Source organism: Magnolia sinica, chromosome 16 (genome assembly GCF_029962835.1).
Source record: "Magnolia sinica isolate HGM2019 chromosome 16, MsV1, whole genome shotgun sequence".
NCBI lineage: Eukaryota > Viridiplantae > Streptophyta > Magnoliopsida > Magnoliales > Magnoliaceae > Magnolia > Magnolia sinica.
In genome coordinates, this window is record NC_080588.1 from 2814487 (window position 1) to 2827559 (window position 13073).

The window sequence follows — 13073 nt, forward strand, 5'->3', positions numbered from 1 at the left end:
TAATAAAGCCATAAATATAAAATGAGAACTGCTCACCCACTAGTCGTTTGCATGTGGGGCCCACCATGAAAATGGGTGCCTCAAATATCAGGTTGATCCAACTCCATCAGGTGGAGCACACCATAGAAAACAATGAACAATAATCATCCAAAAAAATTCCACATCAATGGTTGGATCAACCTGATTTTTGAGGTACCCATTTTCATGGTGGGACAACCTTATTGGACAGGTGAGATGTCATATAAAAACCATATGGTTATCATTTTTACAAATGCACTATTTCTTCATGCATGTGTGGCTCAGCTGATAAATGGACCGGCAGTATTTTTAGGCTAAGGTACATCCACTTGTGGGGCCTACCCCATTGAAAGTGACATCCTGAAAACGCACAGGCGTGTTTGCATTTGGCACTTGAAGACGCTGGAGGATAGAATCCATCAGTGCTGAGAATCAATGGATTTCTTTTTCTTTTTTCTTTTTAATAAATATAAATATATATTTTTGACAAAAGAACATTTAAGAATGGTAAATCCCATCAAACGGGTATTTGACAGGTGTCATATCTGTCGATTTGTTCCGAAGACCGCAGCTCCTGCAAGTATCGAAAGCCAATTAGAAGAGAAGCTGAAACTCAAAACCCAAATCTAAATTCTAGAGTTGTTTAAGAAAAGAGACACTTCCAGCCCCACATGCACAAGGTGTAGGACATCCCAGCCGTGCATCAAGTCTAACCCACTCTGTTCATTATCTGACCACAATCAAGGGCTGTTCAACCATCAGTGAGCCACACATGCAAGGAAGCAATGGATGGGTCTAAACTGTCAGTCGTTTCCATGCATATGCGGCCTAAGGTCTTAGCCCCAATGATCAACCAGTGTCTTCATGGTTTTAAGGCTTGTTCGAGTTGGGTGCAACTCGGACGAGTCGACTCACATTCACCCATCTCAGATGGTTCAATACCCCGACTCAGGTGGGTCAGGCCATTTCAGCTCCCAACTCAAGCGAGTCACGACTCAGGGCCGAACGAGGCGATCCGAGTCATGAGTGTGTCCTACCTGATACATGGCTAAGATGTCCTGAATAGTTGAGAGTCTATGTAAGCTGTAGGATTAGAATACCCACCTAATGTAGGCATCAAAACGGAGAGCGTGATGATCCCGGCGATCTTAAGCGGGAACCCAGTCTTGATCATATCTTTGATTTCGATGTGTCCGGTCGCAAATCCAACGACGTTGGAAGGGGTGCTGGTGGGGAGTAAGAATGAGAACTGGGCCCCAATGGCCCCAGGAACCATGAGGAAGAGAGGATGCACGTGCATGGGGCGTGCTAATTGGATGAGGAGTGGAACTACAAGGGTGGTGGTGGAATTGTTGGAGGTGAACTCAGTGATGCAGCTGCTGATGAGGCAGACTGCGGGTGCGATCACAAGGTATGGCACGCCCTCCAGGAAATCGAGGCCCGTGGACAGAATGTCGGCGAGTCCGCTTGTTCGGACTCCATCGGCGATGGCGAATCCGGCCCCTAGTAACAGTACAATGTTCCATGGCAGCTTCTTGCATTTGTTCCAATCCATCAGCTTCTCTCCTTCTTTCTTCTTGTTGGGGATTATGAATAGCAATGTGGCCATCAACACCTACATGAATGAGAGCAGTTTGATTACTTCAACTTGGTTTATTCTTGTTAGAGATGGCCCACTCTTTTAAGTTCTTGCAACTGGAATTGGGTTGAGATAGGCCTGTGGAGTGAACTCGACTCGACTCAAACGTCTTCCGAGTCAACTCAGTCGAGTCGGGTTTTTTTTTTTTCCACCTCTTGAACACCAACACTCGGCAATATTTAATACGCTAAAAATGTTTGATTTTTATGAAAAAGGTTGTCAAAAGACTAAATTTATGAAAAAATGCATTGATTATTTTAAAGGCCCATTTGGATACCACCAAATAAGTTAGTTTTGTTACTAACAACAGTAGATAAGTAACTTATTTCATATAAGTTTGATTAATGATTAGTTATAAGTAACTTTTCACTTAAAATTATTTAATCATTTTAGTTAATTTTTAAAAAAAGTTTATTATTATTATTTTTTATTGGTTGCTGCAGAGAGACAAAAGAGAGGAGAAGCAGAAAAGTATGCTGGTTGCCAAACATTATTATCTTCTTAATAATTATAAATTAAGATAAGCTACTTGTGGAATAAGTAGCTTATTTTAAGTAACTTACAATCCAAGTGCCCCTTAAGAGATGTTTACTGCAAAATTCCTCCAAATTTTCAATTGTACCAAATAATGCCTCTATGTTTGGAATTTACAAGATGGTGATGTAGGGAAAAAGAATTATATATATATATATATATATATATATATATATATATATATATATATATATATATATATATTCTTTAAAAAGTGATAAAGTTGGGAATTGCGTAGGATCCACATGGCATGTGCATGAAGTCTAACTTGTCTGCCATATGCACCCCACTATAATAATCACTTGATAAAAAGTTTAGGCAATCAAATCATTAAATAAGCTACACATGATTTTAAATGTTTTCCAGTGGTGCATATTATTTTTATGGTGCAATTCGCCTTTATTTGCCTGATTTATATGATAGGATTCATTTGTTAGATGGGTTAGATGCCATACAGCCACATTGTAAGTCCCATAATTTTCAACTATATCACTTTTAAAAAATAAAATAAAATAATTATGAGGGCTATTTTATAATTTCATTACTCAAAAGGAGTCCTACCATACTTTTTATTCTTCGAGGCATTATTTTTTAAAACACAAATTTCTGAGGAATTTTGTGCTAAAAAACCTTTATTTTAAAATTAAACTGAGAGTGAATTGACAAAAATAATCTTTATTTATTTTCTTACAATTTTTATCTCAAAATTCATCAAGGATTTGAGTTTTACTGTACATTTTAAGAAAAAAAAATACATTATTACCCTCCTTTGCTTTCCCTTTATAATAAAGCCGGCAATATAAAACTGTCCACCTAATGCACACCAACATTACTATTAGACAAACATAATTTTTTTAAAAAATGACAGATTCAATTATAAGGTGGGCCAATCCCTAAGAAATAAGTTTCGAGTTTCTTAGTTTGCTAAAGAAAAAAAATTGAAATAAGGATATTTTTGTAATTTCATCTCTCAAATTTTAATAGTAGATTTCTTTGATGATTTTGCGGCAAACATTGCTTTTTATTTTATATATATATATATATATATAAAGAAAAAGAAAAGAAAAGTGGGCAGTGCCGAGAATTATGGAATCAGTGAGTTGTTTATCACATCCAACTTGCCAAACAGGTGGACCCCACCATTATTATTGTAAAAGAAAAGTGTCAGAGCCAAGCAATGGGATCATGTGATTTGCTTATGACATCCAACCTGTCAAACAGGTGGACCCCACCATGGTTATGGTACAACAAAAAGAAAATGATGCCGAACCCAATCATCAAGTGAGCCATATCATAGCAAATAACATAAATCTCCCAAAAGAAAAGAAAAGAAAAAACTCAAGTTCCATATGTGGCCCACCTGATAATTGGATCAACCTAATTTTTAGGGGCATTTGATCATCACAGTGCTGTGCACCTTTTGGACGGACTGGATGTCATACACAAACCATGTAGGCTGACAATGCTTCACCACAGGTGAAGGGCATTGTAGACATTGTGACATCTGGAACATGGATTTCCTGCCACAGCCTGGCGCAGAAGTTTCCTCCCTCTGAAGTTAGGTGGGGCCCACTATAATTAATGTTTGTTAGAAATCCACGTCAGGAAGTTAGGTGGGACCTAGCATTAGTTAGGAAGTGACGAGGATTTAATTGGGCCACGTGCCATTATCAGAGATAAACTCTGCAGAAATGAAAGTGGATTGCATAAGGGGCTCTACAGCCCCACCATGATGTATATAGGTTTTACTACGCGGTCCATCCATTTCCAGATCATTTTAAAATACGAGCCTAAAAATGAGGTAGACCCAAGTCTCAGGTAAAAAAACTTCGTGTGCGTGCCATAAGTTTTAAATAAGCTGATATTTGTTCCCTTCATCCAAGTTTGTATGACCTAATGGACAAATTAGATCTGAAATAAACATTTAAGTGGACCTAATAAGTTTTCAATGGTAGGCATCATCATCACCATTGCTTTTTATAGTGTGGTCCACTTAAGTTTTAAATCTGTCTCGATTTTACGGTCATAGCCTAATATGATCTAGCAAAATGAATGGATAGCGTAGATAAAATACATACATCAAGGTGGGCCCGATGGAGCACCTGCCTTGACCTAGTCCATCAAGGGCAGTATTCAATCCGCTTCCATTGTAGATGTACCCCACACGTAACAACTTTCTGGACTCATATTTCCAGCCAAAAGCTTTCCCACCAAGTTAAGCTAAGTGGGGCCCATGTTGATGTTTATATGTGATCCAATGTCATTCAAATGACATTGGATGAACTTAAAAATATAAAAAGCTTATCTTGATACAAAACTTTCGTGGCCATATGAATGTTCCAACGGTGGTTTTTCAATCCTTACTGTTTCCTCTGATATCATCCACTTGAGTTTTGGATCACCTCATATATTACCTCTGGTTTAAAAATGAGCTGAAAAAACAGATGGACGGAGTGGATTTATCATAAATATCAAGATGGACCCCACCTAGCTTCCCTATCCTTCCAAGAAAGCCTCTCCCATGAAGTCAGTATCAGCTTTGAGTGTGCCATCCCAAAGCCTGGCCCAATTAAATCCCTCCACGTCGCAGGGTCATCTTGCAATCAGCTTCCGGTTAAAAGATCCTTTTGAAAATTCAAAACGATCAAGGGCTTTTTTCTAAATTCAGGTTTTTAAAAGATGGTTTATATAAAAATCCCAAACCATCATTGAGGAATCTTAGGGTCGAACCGAGTTTCTTTGAATTCCATCCAACCGAGTGGAGCCCAGTCGACGCAATCAAATAAGCCCTGATTCAATCTTATTATGATATGGGATGCGTATTACTGCATGAAAAAGCTACGTGGGCCCACCATGATTTATATATGTTTTATCCATATCATCCATCAATTTTTTCATATCATTTTAAGGCATGAGTCCAAAATGAAGCAGATCCAATCGGAGTAAGCCCGGGATTGACCAGGCGGGCCAAACATACTTGGTGGTAGATTCCCTGGATTTAGCAATCCCATGCGATTGCCTGCAATCCACTGACACAGTCATCATTGAATGCAATCCACCCTACTACAATCTAATCCCGTGGGAATGGGCCTAGCCAAACGCATCTTAGGGTCGAACCGAGTTTCTTTGAATTCCATCCAACCGAGTGGAGCCCAGTCGACGCAATCAAATAAGCCCTGATTCAATCTTATTATGATATTGGATGCGTATTACTGCATGAAAAAGCTACGTGGGCCCACCATGATTTATATATGTTTTATCCGTGTCATCCATCCATTTTTTCATATCATTTTAAGGCATGAGTCCAAAATGAAGCGGATCCAATCTCAGTTGGACTATATCCAAATCTCAGGTGGACCATACCATAAGAAACAGTAATGATTGAATATTAACCATCAAAAACTTTCTTGGGAGCACACAAATTTTGAATCAAGCTGATATTTGTGTTTTCACATATTCAGGTCTTGTGTGACCTAATCAATAGGTTGGACAGTCAATGAACTTTAGACTAGGCTTAATAAGTTCTTAATGGTGGGCATTCAATGGCCCTAGTTTTCCCCTGGTGTAGTCCACTTGAGATTTGGATCTGCCTCATTTTTTAGCTCATGCCTTAATATAAGGTGGAAAATATATAAAATGTGTGGATGCAATGCATGCATTATGATAGGTTCCACAGCTTTTTCGGAGCCGCCAAGTGTTGAAATTATTTCAAAACGGTTGAGTACTGAAATTAATAATGGCTATATTAAGAAGTGGCAAGATTTGATTGGGCTGCACGTCACTGTCAGATATAACCCATCAAATCACGCCATAATGTGGTGGGGCAATGCAAAATCCGCATCATGGGGACAGGCCTGGACCTATTTCACCTAAAAGCTTGAGAGGATGGCCCCACCCATCTTTTTTGAACCCGGGACTTTCATAATGGGGTAGACCATCCTGGCCCCAGTCCTTATATCTTGGTCCATACATGGGGCCCATCCCACCATCCAATCAAGATAAGAGTGATTACACCGAATTCCAGTGTATGCTACTATTTAAAGGTACCATATGTGCATGGACACTTACACTAACGGTTCCATCTCCCACACGTCCATCAAAGAGGGTCCCCCATCCAGGAATATCATCCGTTATGCTTCTTGTCATCCACAAAACTACAAGCGTCTGCACAGCAAAAAATTAAAAAATTAAAAATTTTAAATTTAAAAAAAAATAATCAAGGAAAACTATATTTTCAGCAATATTTAATGGTTTTGAGATTATATACCGTAAACACAGCCAACACCATCTTTTCAGCAAATGCCATGGGACCTACATAATACAAAAATAAAAAATAAAAAAAATTAGAAAATTAGAAAAAATCACTAAATTTGAGATTCTCATTTTTATGAAATTGGGTTGTCAGGAAACAGACCCAAATGCATATAGTTTGGAATTCATGCCATGTTTGGATACCCAAGTGAATTGAATTGCAAACTATGTTTCTTTTGTGAAAGCAATATTTCCACTTTGTTACACTGATTGCAAATCAATTAGAGTCCATCCAAACACACCCTCAATATAATAGGTCTTGCCACATGAACAAAGGTGCACCTCCATCAAGGCCATCCATTAGAATGGCCACCACCTCTTGGATTTAACTCTCCATCAAGGCCATCCATTAGAATGGCCATCTCTTGGATTTAACTCAATGACAGTAAGTTTCACAATTTGGTCAGTTTAATTTACTGAGTTCCTGTATCAAAATAACTAGGTGGGGCCCATTATCAATGATCGATTATACACCGTAGAATGGTGTATATCTTTATAGGAAAGAAGGAAATTACCTAGCATTTCAAGCTCTCTTTTCAAGTGGGCCCTATCCAAATAAGGAGCAAGTGCTTGTCCTGAAGTTTTGGAACAATAGAAGAAGCAAAGAATCCCCCACAAAGCAAAGAAAATCACCAAAGCTAATGGAAATCCAAAGAAAAACCAAGTACTGAAGCTTATTGGATCTTCCTGTGGGAAGTAGCTCTGCCACATCCCCACCAATATGAGGTTGACACCTGTCCCGGTCAGCGTCATCATCCCTCCGATGGCCGCCGAATAGATCACGCCGAGGACCACCGCCTTGCAGAACCGAGTGACGTCTGATTGCTCCCCGGTGGACGTCGGGAACCGTTGAAGGATCCCCGTCGCCACCGGGACCATCAGCATCGCCGCCGCCGTGTTGTGCATCCACATGCTGACGAACGTCGTCGTGGCACAGATCCCTAGGAGAAGGATTCGAGGCTTCAACGGCTCACCGCAGAAGATCAGCGTGATCTGCATGGGCAATGCACACCATACTTCAAAATAAAAACTCGACTCGACTCGGATGTCCATACTGAGTCTTGACTCAATTCGACTCAACTCGGTATTTAATAGTATAACATCGTCACAATATTATCCTATAGTGAATTATGTGGGCCCCACCAATCCATCCATAAGGTTTGCTTCTTCATGTCCATCCTATATCCCAAAAATCAACCCCACCCAAACATATGTGGGTCACATCAAAGGAACATTTGTGATAGGGAGACCACCAATTAAGTAGAAGAGCCACACCTGAATGAATGGATGCTCCTAAAAAAATCAAGCCATTCAAAAAACTCAGGTGGGCCATACCAGGTGATTTTAAAAGCTCTGGGCATGATTTTACATGAAGTAGCCCACCTGTATTTTGGGTTCTAGGAGAACATATGATGAACATCGCGGCGGGCCCCACGCACCACGTTGTAGAATAAACTTATTGTACAAACATTGCATACCAACAGCCATAATAACAAAACAGCCCAAAATAAGCATATACTCTTAAAGGGTCCGGGTTGACTGAGTCAACTCACTGAGTCAAGCCGAGTTGGGCGAGTTTTGGAGGCATGGTTGCAGCTCCTATATGTAAAAGAAGAGATTGTAGAGAATTAAGGTGGTAAGAAGTATATACACCATTCTTCAGTATATAGTTTTCCATGCAGTAAGAATGGGTGAGGGAATTGTGGCCCACTCTATACACTGAACAATGGTGTGAATTCCTCTTTGATTTGGTGTTTGGACAGAGAAATTGAATGAATGATGAACACTCACATTCAATGCCAGCCTCCTATGCATGTTGTAGTGCTCAACGGCGAGCGCGAGAATGAAGGTACCGAGCACGAGCGATATAACGTCATCCATGTAAGTCTTGGCCACCGCATCGGCGGTGGCGATGCCGAACATGGGGAAGAGAAAGAGAGGGGTCATCGACGTGATCGGCATCGGGACCGCTTCGGTGATCCACCAAACGAAGACCCACGTCAGAATGGCCAGCATGTTGCCGGCCACCGTCCGGTTGCCGTCGAGATGGACGGTTAGGCATATGATCAGGCATGCAAGTGGGCCCATGGCTATGGAGAGGGTGTTGATATTGAAGATGGACTTGAGTATACAATGGAGGGATGTTTGTGAGCTTGGGCTTAGACTTGGGCTTGGGCTTTGGATGGGTAGTAGAAGTGGGCTTTTTGGGTCATCTGAATTTGAAGGGTTGGATGGATGGCTGTGATCACCCATGGTGTGTGGGAGGAGTTTTGGAATCCTTTGGGAGATGGGAGATGAAATGCTGGTTAGGTTTGAAGGTGGACCTTTATATTCATGTTGAAATAGAAGGAGTATACAACTTTTCTTTTTGTCTGACGTGGACGATGACACATGCATTTTCATTCAAGGTATGAGCTGAATTATTGGATCTTAGACCCGAGTATATACTTTGTGTACTCGGGTTTTATTTTTTTTAGCAATTGGGACATTTTTTTCATTGATCGTGACCATTGGATGATTGGGTCTCCATTAGGATGGACTGTTCCTTGAATATATCCTATATAGGAAAATCCTAAGTTTTTGGTTTTTAATAATAGAAATATAGTGGGCTAAGATTGGCAATTGGGTTCTGTGAATCAAGGATATTTTCGTAGCAACGGTCTGGATCCCTGGGCCCCACTCAGAGGATAGATCTGGTTTCAGGTTATTACGTGTGGGGCCCACGGTTCTGAGTCCTGAATATTGTTAATCTGATGGGCCCCACCGCAGGTGAGGAAATCTCACAGAGAGAAAGGTTTCAACGGTTGGATCTTTGGTCTACGTTGGTGGATCTTTTCTTGGCTGTCCATTGGTTGGCCACCGTTCAAGCGTTGGGATACTCCGATCTAGGATATTTCTGGAGTATTCCCCCATCCACAGTGGATCACATCAGATCAACGGCATGGATCACCACATCGAGGCCCCTAAAAATGCAATTGAACGGTCAAAAAGACGGTTCGTTTGGTGGGGCTCACCATTATAATTAATCGAGGGTTGGGTTAGCAAGCTGGTAACGGTATGCAATCCCGTCACGTAAAATGGTTACTTATATGATACTCTTGCAGAGTATCTTGGATTATACTCATCCATGCATTCTCTTACTTAATCCAGACGGTCAAAACGATGGGACCCACTTTGATTAGGAAGTTGCTTTGATCACATGATATCTAACAGTCAATCAATGGTAAGAGAAATGACAAACGGTTCAAACTCAATGAGGAAATGTTTGAATGGTTAGGAATATCCGATCAGTGTCGTGAGGGCTATATAGACCAATCCACAACGTGGACCAGAATTTGGACGGGCCAGATGCGAGAATGAGCATGAACCAACGTACCCTGCCAGAGCATCGTATGATATGTATTTTTAGTTTAACATTAAAGGCATGTTTATCACATTCCAAATGCAATTCGGTCACGAAATGTAACATGTTTTACTTTTATTTTCAAAGTCAGTGGTGTACTTCGCATCTGAACATCTGAACAATCTCATCGATAAATCCGAACTGTCCATCAGGTCCATCAAGCATTTTTTGGGAAACCATCCAAAAATAATGGATATTTGCTTGCCCAATAATCTGGTCCAATCCAAATATAAGATTTTTTTTTCTTACCGCCTTCAAAAGTTTACCCAATTATCCCAGGGCATTTTTCATAATTTATTCAATTAATAATATTTTATTTTATTTATTTTAATAATTTATTCAACTAATAATATTTTTAACTAAAATATTAAATAATAGATGCGGCGGATCAGATTCCTAGAATCAGCAAACCTGGAAAGTGTCTTGCCCATATTATATCTAAAGTGGGGCCCACCATCTTGGATGGAGTCATTATAAGCCGCCCAAAGGAGACCAACTTCGTGGCAAGCGTGCGCGACGAATTCTGGTCGACAATGTTTTTGACCCCATTTTGTATAGAACCCTAAAATTTATTTATAAGGTGAAATTGTTGTGTGTGTGTACACACACACACACACACACAGATATATATATATATATATATATTATGGGTAATGGTACTATGCTAAAATATATAAAAGGTTGGCACATGATTTTTGGATGGGACTGAAACTTGTTATGAGCCCTCATCCTAATGGGACACACACAATTGATGGGCTGGATTTGTGAACCACATCCCGGTGGGTCCAATAAATGATTATGAATTTTCTAATGGGAGGAGGTCCAATAAATGATTATGAATATTTTAATGAGAGGATAACCCCTCTCAACTATTGTATATGGTATGGCCCACCCAAGTCATGGATTGACTTGATTTTTAAGCACGTGGGCCACCTTGGAATGCTGCATCTGACTCACGATGCTAATGTTCGACACACATCATGGTGGGGCCCACACAGCTCGACCTCATGGGAAGTTCTCATGAGATCGACCTCATAGTACCATGTATTTGATGGGTCCCCTTTAAATGATGGGATATCCCAAAAATCAGCCGTATACAGAACTCAGGTGAGTCATACCATCTAAAATCATGTGAAGACATGCCTAAAACATATAAAAGCACTTGGTGGGGCCCACCTAAAATTTGGATGCAACTGAAACTTGGTCTAACCCCACATCCAAGTGGTACACACATAATGTATGGGCTGGATTTGTGAACCACGCCTCGGTGGGCCCAACTGTGAATGTTTTAATGGGAGGGTAACCCCTCTCAACTTTTGTATGTGGTGCAGCCCACGAAAGTCATCGATTGACTTGATTTTTAAGCCCGCGGCCCACCATTGTCTGACTGATGGGGTAGATATTCGACATGCATCACGGTGGAGCCCACACAGCTCCACTTCATGGGAAGTTCCCATGAGCTCTACCCTATATAAAGGAATGCTCAGTATTGCATTGGTTCTTAGAACTTTCTTAGAATTCATCTCCGATAATATAATGGCAAAATCTTAACTGTCCATGTGATGCTGCACCCCTGAAACCAACAAGGCCCAACTTTTATCCCATTCCAAAACTTGGTAGGCCATGGCAAAAGTGTGAGGTAAATCAAGGAAGGAAATTGTTTTATTTTTTCATGGCCGACTAAAGTTTTGGATCAGGGTAACAATTCAGCCAAAGGAGTGTCATGGGGTGCTGCATCACATGGACAGTTCAGCCTAAGAGGTGTCATGGGGTGCTACATCGACTGTTCAAATTTTGCAATCATATCATGAGAGATGAGTCCATGAGAACGAGTGCGTAGGTATGTGAGCATTCCTCTCTCTCTCTCTCTCTCTCTCTCTCTCTCTCTCTCTCTCTCTCTCTCTATATATATATATATATATATATATATGTGTGTGTGTGTGTGTGTGTGTGTGTGTGTGTGTGTGAGTAATGCTCACACTAGTTGGCACATGGGACCCACCATGGCATTTATAAGACATCTTGTGCCCACCCATTGAGATTATCCCATCAAGAAAATGAGATGCCCCAAAAATCTAGTTAACCTAACTATTAGGTGTTTTGCAATATATAAAACTACAAAACAATACCTAAATTCCACATGCACATGGAGCATCACATTTTCATAGTTACACTATCTTAATTTTTGGCACATCCAATATTAATAGTGGAACAACTTCCCTAGACAGACAAGATGTCGTATAAACACTGTAATTGTCCCCACACACAAACTAGTTGGATGTACAATTAGTTTATATATATATATATATATAGCGGAACGCTCGCCTACGAACCAGTTCGCAAGGACTACCTACGAACTTTTTTGAGAACTCATCATACGCGATGAGTCTCGAAAATCTGAACGGTCCACATGAAGCAAGGCCTCATTAAACCCCTTAGTACCAATTTTTAATTTGAACCAAAACTTCAGTGGGCCATGAAAAATGCAAACAGTTTCTTCCCTTAATTTGTATTTCTCTTTGCTATGGCCCACCAGAATCTTAGATTAGGGTGAAAATTCACCCCCAAGGTTTCATGGGATTCTGCATCTTATGGACTGTTCAGATTCGACTCCTATGACACGTATGCAAAGGTGCAAAAAGTAATAATTATGTTTTTATATATACATAATATATATATATATATATATATATATATATATATATATATATATATATATGCCCACCATAATGCGTATTAAACATCAACACCGTGCATTTGATGGGTCCCCTTTAAATTATGGGATATCCCAAAAATCAGCGGGAACTCAGGTGGGCTATGCCATTTAAAATCACGTGAAGACATGCATAAAACATATAAAAGTACTTGGTGGGGCCCACCTAAAATTTGGATGTGTCTAAAACTCAATCTGACCCCTCATCCAAGTGGGACACATAATGGATGGGCTGGATTTGTGAACCACATCTTGATGGGCCCAACGAATAATTATGAATGTTTTAATGGGAGGGTAACCCCTCTCAACTTTTGTATGTGGTGTGGCCCGCACAAGTCATGGATTGACTTTATTTTTAAGCCTAAGGCCCACCATGGAATGATGCATCTGACTAATGGGGTAGATGTTCGACACGCATCACAGCCGGGCCCACACAGCTCGACGGACAAAACCAT

At 40.3% G+C, this 13073-nt stretch overlaps 1 protein-coding gene across 1 annotated transcript; it reads right to left on the reverse strand.

Moving 5' to 3' along the window:
- Positions 1–441: 441 nt before the first annotated feature.
- LOC131229895 (tonoplast dicarboxylate transporter) lies at positions 442–8844 on the reverse strand. Its single transcript, XM_058225959.1, has 6 exons — positions 8294–8844; positions 7018–7495; positions 6459–6502; positions 6260–6355; positions 1123–1633; positions 442–592 (listed from the first exon to the last, which is right to left on the reverse strand). The coding sequence occupies exons 1-6, from the start codon at positions 8753–8755 to the stop codon at positions 558–560; spliced, it is 1626 nt and encodes a 541-aa protein (XP_058081942.1). The 5' UTR covers positions 8756–8844; the 3' UTR covers positions 442–557.
- Positions 8845–13073: the final 4229 nt, after the last annotated feature.

Bases quoted from the DNA above. Each gene is read 5' to 3' on its own strand.
- LOC131229895 (XM_058225959.1), bottom strand. From the start codon at position 8,755: ATGGGTGATCACAGCCATCCATCCAACCCTTCAAATTCAGATGACCCA. The intron at 7,496-8,293 runs GTGAGTGTTCAT...TTGCCCATGCAG, and splicing joins ATAGGAGGCTGGCATTGAAT to ATCACGCTGATCTTCTGCGG. The intron at 6,356-6,458 runs GTATATAATCTC...TTTGCTGTGCAG, and splicing joins TGGTGTTGGCTGTGTTTACG to ACGCTTGTAGTTTTGTGGAT.